This window comes from Pipistrellus kuhlii, unplaced genomic scaffold (assembly GCF_014108245.1).
Source record: "Pipistrellus kuhlii isolate mPipKuh1 unplaced genomic scaffold, mPipKuh1.p scaffold_m20_p_6, whole genome shotgun sequence".
NCBI classification, from domain to species: domain Eukaryota; kingdom Metazoa; phylum Chordata; class Mammalia; order Chiroptera; family Vespertilionidae; genus Pipistrellus; species Pipistrellus kuhlii.
The window spans coordinates 35,601,441-35,614,150 of record NW_023425562.1 but is presented as its reverse complement, the minus strand read 5'-3'; the positions used below and the strand labels follow the sequence as shown (position 1 = coordinate 35,614,150).

The 12,710-nt window shown below is 36.5% G+C and overlaps 1 protein-coding gene across 6 annotated transcripts in view; it reads left to right on the top strand.

Annotated features, from left to right (window-relative positions):
* ATP9B (ATPase phospholipid transporting 9B (putative)) overlaps positions 1-12,710 on the top strand; it is a 138,427-nt gene that overhangs the window by 18,913 nt on the left and 106,804 nt on the right. For 2 of the 6 annotated variants that reach the window (XM_036417786.2, XM_036417787.2), the window contains exons 3-5: positions 670-820; positions 4,716-4,829; positions 10,384-10,492. In XM_036417786.2, coding sequence (XP_036273679.1) covers positions 670-820; positions 4,716-4,829; positions 10,384-10,492 — 374 coding nt within the window. Of the gene's footprint in view, positions 1-669; positions 821-4,715; positions 4,830-10,383; positions 10,493-12,710 lie in introns of those variants that run through there. The other 4 variants (XM_036417788.2, XM_036417790.2, XM_036417791.2 and 1 more) reach the window with 2 other exon arrangements.

The following is a 12,710-nucleotide window of genomic DNA, read 5'->3' as shown; positions in this document are numbered from 1 at the left end:
TTAGCACTTGAAGTATGGGCCACTTCAGAATGTTAATAGTTTTATTTGGCCAAGAGCAGGTCTAAACATGGAAGATAATTTCCTTGAGGTTCTAGAAGTCATGCACAGTTACACAAGTCTCTCTCAGTATTTTATATCAAACTAGAGGCCCAGTGCACAAAATTCACGCACTCGTTGAGGGGGATCCTCAGCCCAGCCTGCACCCTCTTACAGTTTGGGAGCCCTCAGAGGATGTCTGATTGGTGGGTTAGGCCTGGGAGTGGGCCTAAGCAAGCAAACATTCCTGTGCTGCTATGAAGGCAGGAGAGGCTCCCACCACTGCTGCTGTGCCTCACCAGCTGTGAACCTGGCTCAGGGCTTCTGGCTGAGTGGCACTCCTCCTATGGGAGCTCACTGATCACCAGGGGGCAGTTCCTTCATTTAGCATCTGCCCCCTGGTGGTCAGAGCGCATCATAGTGACTGGTCATTCTGCTGTTCGGTCAATTTGCATATTAGCCTTTTATTATATAGGATATGAATTAGTATGACTGACCTATTTTAAGAAAACCTCTACAGGTTAGCTTTAGATATGCTACCAGTGCCTAATAAATATGAAAGCAGTCATTATTGGCTATAAATATGTAGGATAAATTTTAAAAAGCATCCACAATATCTTTTGTTTCATGTAGTTGCTGCGATTGGCTGATAAATGTTTGTCAGAGAAAGAGAGAGCTGAGAGCTCGCACTGTGTGGCTCGGACATCCTGAGAAGTGTGAAGAAAAACATCCCAGAAATTCCATCAAAAATCAAAAATACAATGTCTTTACCTTTCTACCTGGGGTAAGGCTATTAATTCTTGAAAATGGGTCGCATATCATAGATTACTAGCTTCCTTTGTTTTCATTGTTTTTCTTTTTAAATTTTTTTTCCTGTTTTTAATTGTGTCATATCTTTTTGTTTTTCAACCCTGTTCAAATTGTTAAATAATTCCTATGCATTTTTAATAGATATATCATAGAGTCTAATTGAAGAAATTTATAGTTTGATTATTGACTTCAGTTATAAACATTTAATTGTAGAATTAATCAAGTAAAGCTAAGTAAAATTATCAGAAAGTAAGTTATACATTTTGTTTGGCTGGGAATTTGTTTGGAGGGAAAGTGGAATATAGTGTTTAAAGCCTGCCAAGGAACATCACAGTTAAAATAACATGATTCAAGTACATAACTCAGAAACAAAATGCTTATTAGCATTTATAGCTACTTTCTTCACATTATAAGTTTCACACCTTGTTCTATTGTTATTATATCATTAGTTATCTTTAGTTAGGTGTTAATCCTAATTTTAAATACTAAAGTTTAAATATTTTATTATTTTTATTAAATTACAATGCTGAGTTTATGTATGTTTAGAATACTAAATAGTTGAATACTTTTTGTTTTGGTGCATTATTCCCTATTTTAATGACAGATTTATTTAAGTTATATGAGGCTGGTACTGATTATATTTTTATATCAAAGTTTTTGATAAGTTCTAAGTATTACCTCTCTTGCTATTTTGCAAGCAGATCATTTGATTAAGTGACATGAGGACTGCTTTGTCTTTCATGTTTTCATTTAAATTATCATGCTGATTTCATGTGGGCATTGATTTCCCCACCACCACCCATCTACCCATCCATTCAGTGGTTGGCAAGAGCTTGATAATGGCTGATCATTTATTAAAACTCACAAAACTAATGGCTCCAATTAAAAGACTGATCTCTGTCAGGACAATAAAATGCAAAGTATTTTTCAGACAGGTACATATTCTCATCTTTAATGAAGCTACTGTTTTCTCTTTAGGGTTAAGTTATTAAATACTCATAGATTGGCTAAGCATTGTATATATTCTTAAGGGTCACCAGATTCAGTCAGTAGATAATCAGTAGATATTCAGGTTTAAAGTCAACAGTGCAGCTTACCTTTTACCAGTAAATTCACACAGCCTGCCCTGATGCTGTGTCCCAAAGGTACCTGTTGATGGGTCTGTACAACTATTACTCTATGAATGATTTTTTTCTTAGGTTGTCTCTTAAATTAGTCTTTTCATCTAAAACGTAGTATTTTAGAAACATTTGATAATTGCACAGTAGGGATTCTATTCCATTTTTAGCATGAATGGCAATTTCTGAATTGCTAAAAGGTATAATTTATGCTAACAGATTTTAAAGAAACCACTGAGGGAAAAAAGGGCTTTCTGTCCTGCTGAGATTAATTTATGAAATGATTCCAAACATTTTGAGACAGCAATTGAACATGATTATGAACAAAATGTGTTACAATGTAACCGATTTTTCAGTCATGCTCGTCTGTGTGATGATGCAGATAACTTCATTATACTCTAAACCAACAATAAGTGCTTACCCTATGGCTCTGCTCTGTTAAAATTTCCATACCTTCTAAGGTGCATAACTAATGGTATCCAAGGATATTTGGATTTGCAAGTTGCAAATTTGTGATAAGTTTCGTTGTAATTGCAATGTGATATGGGAATTATTCTCATCTATTAGGTCTAGTAATCATTAATGTCGTTTTCTAATACTTTTTAAATCGAATTTATTTAAACAATACAACAAAATTTAATCAACAATATAGTTGCCGTTGTTTTCTACTACTTGTGCCCAACGCTCAGGAAGCATTTTAATCCCTCTGTTGTAAAATTCTTGTGATTTTGATGCGAAAAATTCGGTCAATGCATTTTTGAGGCATTCTTCATTATTAAATTTTTTTCCAAGAAGAAAGTTTTGCGAAGAACGAAACAAATGGTAATGGGAAGGGGCAATATCAGGAGAATATGCAGGTTGAGGGAGAACTTCCCATTCCAACTGGCGCAGTTTTTCAGCAGTGATTCTTGCAGTATGCAGTCGTGCATTATCGTGGTGAAGAATTACGCCCTTCCGATTAATCAGCGTGGGTTCTTTTTCTTTTAAAGCTTGGGCTAACCTTTCCAATTGGGCACTATACACTGCACTTGTAACGGTTTGGTTAGATGGTAAAAGTTCATAATGAAGAATTCCTTTAAAATTCCACCAAACACACAACATCACTTTTTTCACATGCAAGTCAGGTTTTGGCGTGGGCTGCGGAGCCTCATTTTTGTCCAACCATTGAGGCCGCCTTTTCAAATTAACATACAGCACCCATTGTTCATCTCCGGTAACAATTTGCTCTAAAAACGGCAAACGGTTTTGACGAGAGAGGAGCGAACTGCAAATTGTGACTCTTTGATTACGGTTGTTGTCGGTCAACTCATGAGGAACCCATTTTCCCAACTTTTGGACTTTGCCAAGTGCACGCAATTGATTGGAAATTGTTTTTTGTGAACACTTTAAAGTTGTCGCAAGCTCTTGTTGGGTAATTTGAGGATTTTGCACCAAAAGAGCTTGAAGAGCTTCTTGATCAAAATTGGACACACGGCCTCGACCACTCTTGTCATCTAACGAAAAATTTCCCTCGCGAAATTTTTCAAACCAACACTGGCATTTTCTGGCGCTAACTGCATCTTGACCAAGAGCACTACAGATGTTTTTTGCAGCCTCATTTGCTTTTCTTCCTAATTGGAACTCGTAAAGCATGCAGTGCCGAATATGCTCTTCATCCGCCATCTTCTTAGCCCTAGTTTTGCAACAAAAACCAAACCAAACACAAACTTTTTCAAGCAAAACTTGTTAATTGCACTTCACACGTTCTGTAGATACCACGTGTTTGAAGGTTATGCCAATACAAGTCAACGCCAAGCAAGATTTTAAACGAATGTTAAAAACGACATTATTACTAGACCCGATATAAACATGATTTTTATTCCATTTGATTTTCAATTGAAATCTCTTATTTTGAGAATTTGCAGATAGAAATCTATTAATATACTAGATCTTGTTTTCTTCCTTAAACAAGGAATTTGAATTAAGCAAAAACAAAAAGTTGCAGGATTTGCATTCCTAAAATTTTATTGAATGATGGTATTTCTTTTATATTTGAAAGTACTGTTGATATCAACTCCCGGGGACTGTAAAGAATATATAGGTAGCTGTTTCCCTGAAAACTGGCCTGTGATTTTCATAGCTTTCTATTTCATCATTTCTTTATACTTAAGGGGTGTAATACTTCCAGGAGATTAAGGGATTTTGGGGGGAAAGTCACACCTGTGTATGTTTGCTTGTTCACTCAATTTTTGTAAAGTTACCCAGATATCCACTTTCATATTTCATTTTTTTTAACCACTTAATAAATCTAAGGTTAACAGGACTTTTCCATTATAATACTTTCTGAATTGTTATCAAGATACACATTTGTATGTGTGTATTTGCTGACTTACTAACTTTGGGAAGGCTATTCTCTCTCATTTGCTTTGTTGTGCATATAAAGAGTCACAGAACAGAAGTGGAGTAGAAAACTGGAAAATTGCACACAGGAACCAAAAGGTTTTTAAGGACACTTTTAACATGGTTGAATGTTCTAAAGGTCATTTTATCAATTTATTTTAAATATGATTTGGGGGTAACGTTATCTTTTTTAATATATGATTTAGTTATTGGAAAGCTGATGTCAAAATCATTAAATTTATTGTGATCCAAGAAGGTATGTATTTACTGTTTGATGGAAATGTAGTCAGGTATTGTGCTGATTTTAATTATTTAATGAGATATTAAAGATTTTCCTTGAAGAGACTGTTAATTTTTTCTTTTCCTTTTTAGGTTTTGTATGAACAATTCAAGTTTTTCTTGAATCTCTATTTTCTGGTAGTCTCCTGCTCCCAGTTTGTACCAGCATTGAAAATAGGCTATCTCTACACCTACTGGGCTCCTCTGGTAAAAGAAAAGATTTTTGAAATTAAGTTTAATTATTAACTAGAATATAGTTTTAAGAGTTGAAATGGTTAATAAATAGACCAGATTTTCTAAAACCTGATATTGTTGCTATGTATCATTGAACTTTTATTAAAAGATGTTACAGAGTTCTGTTCTTAAGTCCTTCACAGCTGTGCCTTGGGCAGAAGTTCCAGAGCTGGTTGTGGGGCAGGGCTTCTATTGGGCCTTGTTTATCTTCCCAGGGACAGCAGGCCTGTCCCCTTGGCTAGCTCTCTTCTGTGCTGAGCTATTAGAAATGACATGTGAGATCTATTCAGTAATTCCTGATGTCCTGATAATTAGGCAGTGTTTACCTTTGTCTGACAATGACAATTCTCAGGTATCTCAATGGAGTCCAGACAATCTCTGGTTGGCAGCTCAGTGCATAAAAATGTTTGAAAGGCAAATAATACTTAACGGGTATTCTCATTTCAAACATCTGCTGTTTTTAATAACTTTATGCTATTTGCTGATAGTTTTTCAGCTTATATAGACAAATGTATAATTTCTTCCTTTCACCTAGAAAAATGCACTGCTTTTAATTTACTCTCTTTGGGGCAGATACCCAGTGTCATACTGGCAAGGAAACATGGTGGGTGAGAGTATTCCTTCAGGGAAAGAACAGACCAGGGCTCAGGTTTCCCACCACAGCACTGCTGCCCTCAGAACCGGAATCTGAGCATAGTGCTCATGGTTATTAGCTCTGATCTGCAGAGCCCACGCCTCACAGATTCTGGAAGATGGATGAGTTCTGGTTTATGGGACATGCTGAGTCAAGTCCCATCCTGCTACAGTTCCTGTTCACAGGGACTAGGTGGATGAGAGCAATGAAAGTCACTGTGTAGGTAACATAAATGCAGAATTACAGGATAGATCTTTGCCACTGACTAAATTGGTGAGAGTGAAGGCAATGTCAGTGCTGACATTGAAGATGTTGATCTGTATAATTTGGTAATAACGCCAGAGGCCTTAAAGATGAATGCAGCATTTTTATTTGAGTGATTTATCCCAAAGAAATAATGATCAGTCACAAAGTCTAAAGAATGTCTGATTTTTTAAAAATTTCTTTATTGATTAAGGTATTACATATTTGTCCTTATCCCTTCATTAGCCGCCTCCCATGTCTGTGATTATTTTTGATGAAAAAGTTATTTAAAAAATTATATTCTAACAATGGACTCTTCAACTCTGCTGTGTGCCATGAATATGTTATAATACTGTGTTACTGTGTAGCTAACATTAAAGTTACATATATTAAAATAAATGGGAAAGAATGGGTTAAAACATGGGTAGTAAAAATACACAATTCCTTGATCATCCAATAGTGAATTTGTTTATGTCCAGCACTAGTCTCAGCACTGTTGGTACAATAGATCTTATTTATCTGCTTCCTGACAGAACTTAGATCTGGAGAGAAAGACAATTTAAATCAATATATAATGCCAAGTAGTAGCCATACAGCTGTGAAGAAGAAAATATAAGGGGACTGGGAATGTTAAAATTATTTTAATAGGATGGTCAAGGCATGCCCCTCTGAAGAGTGATAGGAGGGAGCAGGTGGGCCATGCCCAGAACAGGGAAAAGAGTATGCAGGCAGAGGGAATAGCAGTTGTGAAAGGTCTTAGGGCTGCAGGATGCTTGTCCCTGTGAGAGGGAGGTTGTAGACTTAGAGGGTGTGGACCTGGGACTGTGGTCGGAAAGGAGATAGGGGCAGGCCGGGAGGAGGAACACACACACACACACACACACACACACACACACACACCCGGGAAGGTCTGCTCCTCCAGGTGCTCAGATTTTATCCTCAGTGAACAGGGAGCTGTCATTGTATACGCTACACATGCCCAGGAAGAACACTTACACTTACACCACAGTTTTAAAAACTGGTGGTGAAGCCGAGTAGCCATTAGGAGGAAGTTTTATTCCTCCTTTTCTCTACCTTTCTTCCCACTGAAATTAACCTCTATTTTGAACCTGAGATTATTCTTGCTATATATCTCTTTACTTTAGCTCTTACATTTGTTATCATTAAACAATATGCAATATTGTTTAGCATGCTTTAATACTTTTATATATAGTTTATCTTATTCTATATATCTTTTTGTAATATGCTTTTTTAGTTTAACATTGGTTTAGAAAATTGATCCACACCGACACAAATCTAGCTCATTCATTTTCTCCCTCTAAAGTATGTCAACATATAAGTCTATCACAAGTATTTGTTCATCCTCCTGGGAAAGGAGGCTTTTGGTTGTTTCTAATTTTCCACAGTTACAGACTTTGTAGTAGTGATCATTTCACTTGTACATTATTCCTGATGCACATTTCAGTCTCATTGAAAAAGTACTGTTTATTTTTTTTAACAAATGAAGTTTGTATCTTCACGGGGATTTCTTCTTAAGCTCCTGAGTTCTTGCTCTTTCTTTACCTGTGTTTTGTAATTGGTGTCTGGGGTTTGGAATAGCATGTGGCCTTATATGTGTACGAAAGGTTGTAAATCTTTTCTCTTCCTGCTCCAAGCTTCTGTAAGCTTACTCACATAAAAGGAATCAGTTAGCATTTCTGTATTTCTCCTAGGCAAAAACCCACAAGAGAAGCATAAAGCATTTTATAGCTGGAGGTTATAAAATCTTATGTCTGACGTCCACTAATTTTATAGGGAGCCAGTTACTTCAGACAGTCCCTCTGCTCTCTGGTGTTGAGATGTTTCTGAAATACTGGTAATCTAATTAATAATCTTTCTTTTCCAATTACTCTTGGCAGTGTTATTTACTAGTTTCTGTTCTGAACTAATTCTATTATACGGTATTTTCCCATACAATAGAAAAATTAACTGAAAAGTGACTTCATTATACTATTGAATGAGAATGAAAATTACCTTTCATATTGTTCAGCTTTCAGAACAATTCTTCTAGACAAAACTAGTGTAATCAGAGTAACGAAATATATTGTAATACTCCTACCAAAATAATAAGGTGGGCAAGAGTTGCCCATGAAAAGATTTTTAGGTAGAGAAAGTATGGATTGATTTTTAACTGCATCTTCCATATACAGTATAGTATCCTCCTGGTACTTTGTTAGTACCTAATGGCAGCCAGACAGGCTGTGTAGGTGTTAGCCCTGCATGATGACTCTGATTTCCAGTCTGACTTGAATGTCTTCCTTGTCCACCCTTTCTCACAAGTCTGTGCATTGGAGAAATGGGCGGAGCATGTAAAGGAAACAGAATCAACCCCACACAGTCCCATGTCAAACACTAGGCAACAAATGGTACTGAGACCGCTGGACAGCTATATGCAAAAGAATAAAGGAGGACCACTAGTTCATATCATACACAAAAAGTAATTCCAAATGGATCCTAGAGCTATATGAAAGAGCTAAAACTATAAGACTTCTAGAAGAAAACATAGAGCTAAATCTTTGTGTTCTTGGGCACTAAACCCCAAGTGCCAAATGAAAAAAGTTAGTTGAACTATATCAAAATTAAAACTTGTATGCATCAGAGAACACCATCAAGAAAGTACACTGAATGGGAGAAAACATTTATAACATCGTGTTTGTAAATTACATGACTAACAAAGTCTTTGTATCCGAATAATATAAACACTCTTAAACCTTAAAAATGAAAAGACAGATGACTAGTTAAAAAGTGGATGTAGGATATGAATAAATGTTTGTGCAAGTGACCAATAAGTGCATGAACAAGTAGTGCAATTTTTGAAACCAGTTTGGCATTTCATAGAAAATGCTAAACATATCACCCAGAAGAGGCATATCCATAGAGACAGGAAGTAGATTGGTGGTTGCCAGGCTGGCAGCAGGGGAGAATGGTGGTGATTGCTATTGGGTTTTTTGAGGGGTGATGAAAATATTCTAAAATTAGATGGTGGCATAACTCTGAATTACTGAAAATGTGAATTGTATACTTTAAAGGAGTTAATTTTAGGGCAGATGAGGGTCAAACTCTGCTCATCAGCCATTACCTTCAGTGGGGGCTATTCAAATCTGTGCTGCACTCTGCCTGCCTCCCTCTGTGCAGATGGGGCATGTCCTCAGTGATTGCAAAAGCTACGTTAGAATACTTTTCTAAACAGTGCTTTTTGTAACTACTGGAAATATCCTGGCAAAGACCAGCTGAGATACATGAAGGTGTTTCAGGAGACTACTGACAGTTCTCTGGTGTTGGAGGAGAAGGCATCATGAAGAGGGTGATGAGGCTAGAGAGCTGTCCATTCTTAAGGTTGTACTTTAGTAAATGGGAGCTGTCAAAGGTTTGGGGCAGTGAATTGCTGGGGCCCATCCCAAGAGGAGGATTTGGCCACACATTTGCCAGACTTATATTATAGAAGACAGTTCGGTAATGTGAAAGATGATTTGGAGAGAAATGAGGCTGGAGGTGGGAGACTGATGTTGTGGGTATGACCAGAGGAGGGTCTGAGCCAGGCCCATATGTCTCGGAGGCATGACATGCGCTCGGTTATCAGTAATGGATGAGTACAGGAGAGGAGTCGTGGCATTATTTATAGGTGATGGCTATACTTTGAAGATTCAGATTGTGATGGCTCATGGATGAGTGGAGCATTGGGCCACAAGCATTAGAGCCCCACACGAGCAATCAGGGCGACTGCATAAAGAAGGGTACAGTTCAGTAAATACCAGAAATATAAGTACATAAAAGTTTTACTTAGCATCAAATCAATCTATTCAGGTTTTTACCTAAAAAATGAAGGCACTGACTGTACTTGTACTCTCCAATGCCATTGCACAATGTTGCTCTAGGTGAGGAAATTGATCATGATAAGTGCCATACCTGGGAATTGTTTTGTTTTCTGAAATGCTTTTATTCTATCAGAAATAATATTTAAGTGCAGAAATTATAAGAGTTTTCTGTCAGTCTTTGTTAATTTGGTATTTGAATGCTTGAATGTTCCAAATCTTACTTCATAGATTTATTGAAGATTGGTTTTTTTCTTTGGGTTTCTACATATTATTATGTGAATTTTAAAAACTGTCTTAAAGATAGTATGAATTAGAAATCTATTACCATGTATTATATTCCTTTTATAGTATTTTATTGTTACTTTTTCTATTTTCATTTATTTTATATTTTAGAAGCAATACACAGTTGACCCCTGAACAATACAGAGATTAGGTCTCCACATAGTCTAAAATCTATAACTTTTGACTCCTCCAAACTTAATTGTCCCTTGACATCCACTAGGGATCTGTTCCAAAACCCTCAATAGATACTAAAATGCATGACTGCTCAAGACCCCTCTGTAGAATGGCATAGAACAATGCATGTGGTCTTCAGTCCCTCCCCTCCTCCTCTGCCACCCACATCTACAATTCCCAATCACAGATCAGAAACAGTGCAGATGTTTACTGAGAAAAATCTGTGCATAAGTGGACCCACATAGGTCACACTCATGTTGTTCAAGGGTCAACTATAAATTGAGGGGTAAGAAAAATCAAATAGTAAAAAATAATTTTCCTTTATTTTTTTGTTTTGTAGGGATTTGTCTTGGCTGTTACTATCATGAGGGAAGCAATGGATGAATTTCGGCGTTTTCAACGAGACAAGGAAGTGAATTCACAACTATACAGCAAGCTCACAGTAAGAGGTTAGAAAGACACCTTTAATCCAGCTCACCATTTGTCTGATGTAATCCTCATTTTAGAGTGAACATAAATGAAAGAAAACATGTCTTAATTATGTTACCGAAAATAGTATTATGTGATTGCATATGGTTTCTAATTCCTTTGAATAGTTAGGACATTCACAAGTGCCTTGTTTACTGGGGAAATTTGAAAGCCACTTTCAGAGCTGGAACTGGACACATGCTTAGAAAAGACCTGAGAAGGTCTTTTGCCTCTGGCCAATGTCTGGGCTCAGTGCAAGCAGAGATGCAGCCTAAGGCCAAGTTATAAACAGCCTGGCTAAGTGCTAGAGTCCTCGGCACACAGCCTATCTGCACAGATACTCCCTCCCTCACTGCTTCCCCTTTCTTCTCCTTCCCCCTCTTTATATCTTTCTCTCATTCCCTCTCTCTCTCCCCTGCACTGTACTCCTCTACCTCGCCCCCTTTCTTAGATTCAAGGAAATCTCTTTCAGAAACCACATATGACAGAGAATACACACTTTACAAAAAAAGAGTTTAGCAATGTCACTAAACATACAGCTACAGCATTTGACAAGAAACAAAGTATAGTCTGTTCATAGAAGACATTAAGAAAAATTATTTCCAAGGATTTACTAGTTAAGGATTAAATCATTTGCCTTAAATATGCTCAAGGAGCTAAAGCAAATGAATTGCTAAAAGATATTAGGAGAATGATATATTAACAATTACAGAATGTCAATAAAAGTATAGAATGATTGAAAAAGAAGCAAAAGAATTCTGGAGTTGAAAAGTACAATTAATTAAAAGGAAAAAAAAATCACAAGTGAGTTTTAGTAGCAGATTAGAGTAGTCAGAAGAAACTATCAATGAACTTGAACCTGGGTCCTATGAAATGTTCAGTCTTAGGAGCAGAAGGAAGAATTAGAAAAATAAATAAATCTTAGGAGACTTATGGGATGGCAGCAAGTGTGCTAATGTGCACATAATGGGATCTTAGGAGCAGAGGAAAGAGAAAGTGTAGAAAAATATTTGAAGGAATAATGATCATTAACTTCCCAAACTTGATAAAGGACATGAATCTATAGATTCAGAAAGTGTAACCCTGGAAAGGCAAATTCATGGAGAGCCTCACTGAGACATGTTTTAATCAGACTATGTTGAAACCCAATGACCAAGAGGACATTGAAAGCAGCCACTTATCACATAAAAGAGGAGGGGTCCCCAGTAAGAAGATGAAAAATCAGCAGGAGGAACATGGCAATATTTTTAAAATAGTAAAAGAAAAAACTGCCCATCAAGAATTCTGTATTCATAAAAAAAAAAAAAAAAGAATTCTGTATTCATTAAAATTATTAAAAAATGAGGGCAAAATTAAGGCATTCTCAGATAAACTTAGAATTGGAAATAGGAACTCAAGAAAATTTACACATGCCCATGTTCACTGCAGCACTATTTACCATTGCCAAAGGGTGCTACTTACAAACCACATGTCCATTAGTAGATGAATGGATAAACAAAATTTTGTTGTATTTGTGCATCTGAATGTTATTAAACCAGCACATTTGATTAAGATGAGATATGATAGGACATGATTGAACTTTGAGAATACCATGCTGTATGAAAGAAACTAGACACAAAAAGTCACACACTGTATGGTTTCATTCACAGAAATGTACATGGGGATAGTAAGCAGATCGTGTTTGTTGTGCCTGGGGAGGTAGGGGAGTGGGTGTGAAGGTCCCTTCAGTAGTGATGAATGTTTTAGAACCTGATGGAGTTGGTTGTGGGATACTGTATGTACTGAGGGCCACTGAACTATCCATGTTAAAATGGCTGATTTTTTTATATCAATTTCACCTAAAAATGGAACATAATGCTGAGAAAGACATACTAATATTATGTCTTTCACACTTCCGAGATGTTTGAAGTAAAAATATGTTAAAAACATTTTTTATTAGAATTATTTTAAGTACTCTAGGAAATACATTTTTTTAAAAATTGGTCATTGATACTGGTAATCCATGAATTTGACATTTTTCATGAAGTTAATGTTAATTTTTGTTATTTTTGACTTTCTTGTGCGTGTCAGATAATATTCATAATATGCATTTGCATAATCACCATCCAAGGGAGGTTGGTATTACCTCCAGGTTATTGATGAGAAACCTGAGGCACATGCTGAACGAGCTGCCCTGTTAAGTGTTTGATAGATCTCAGA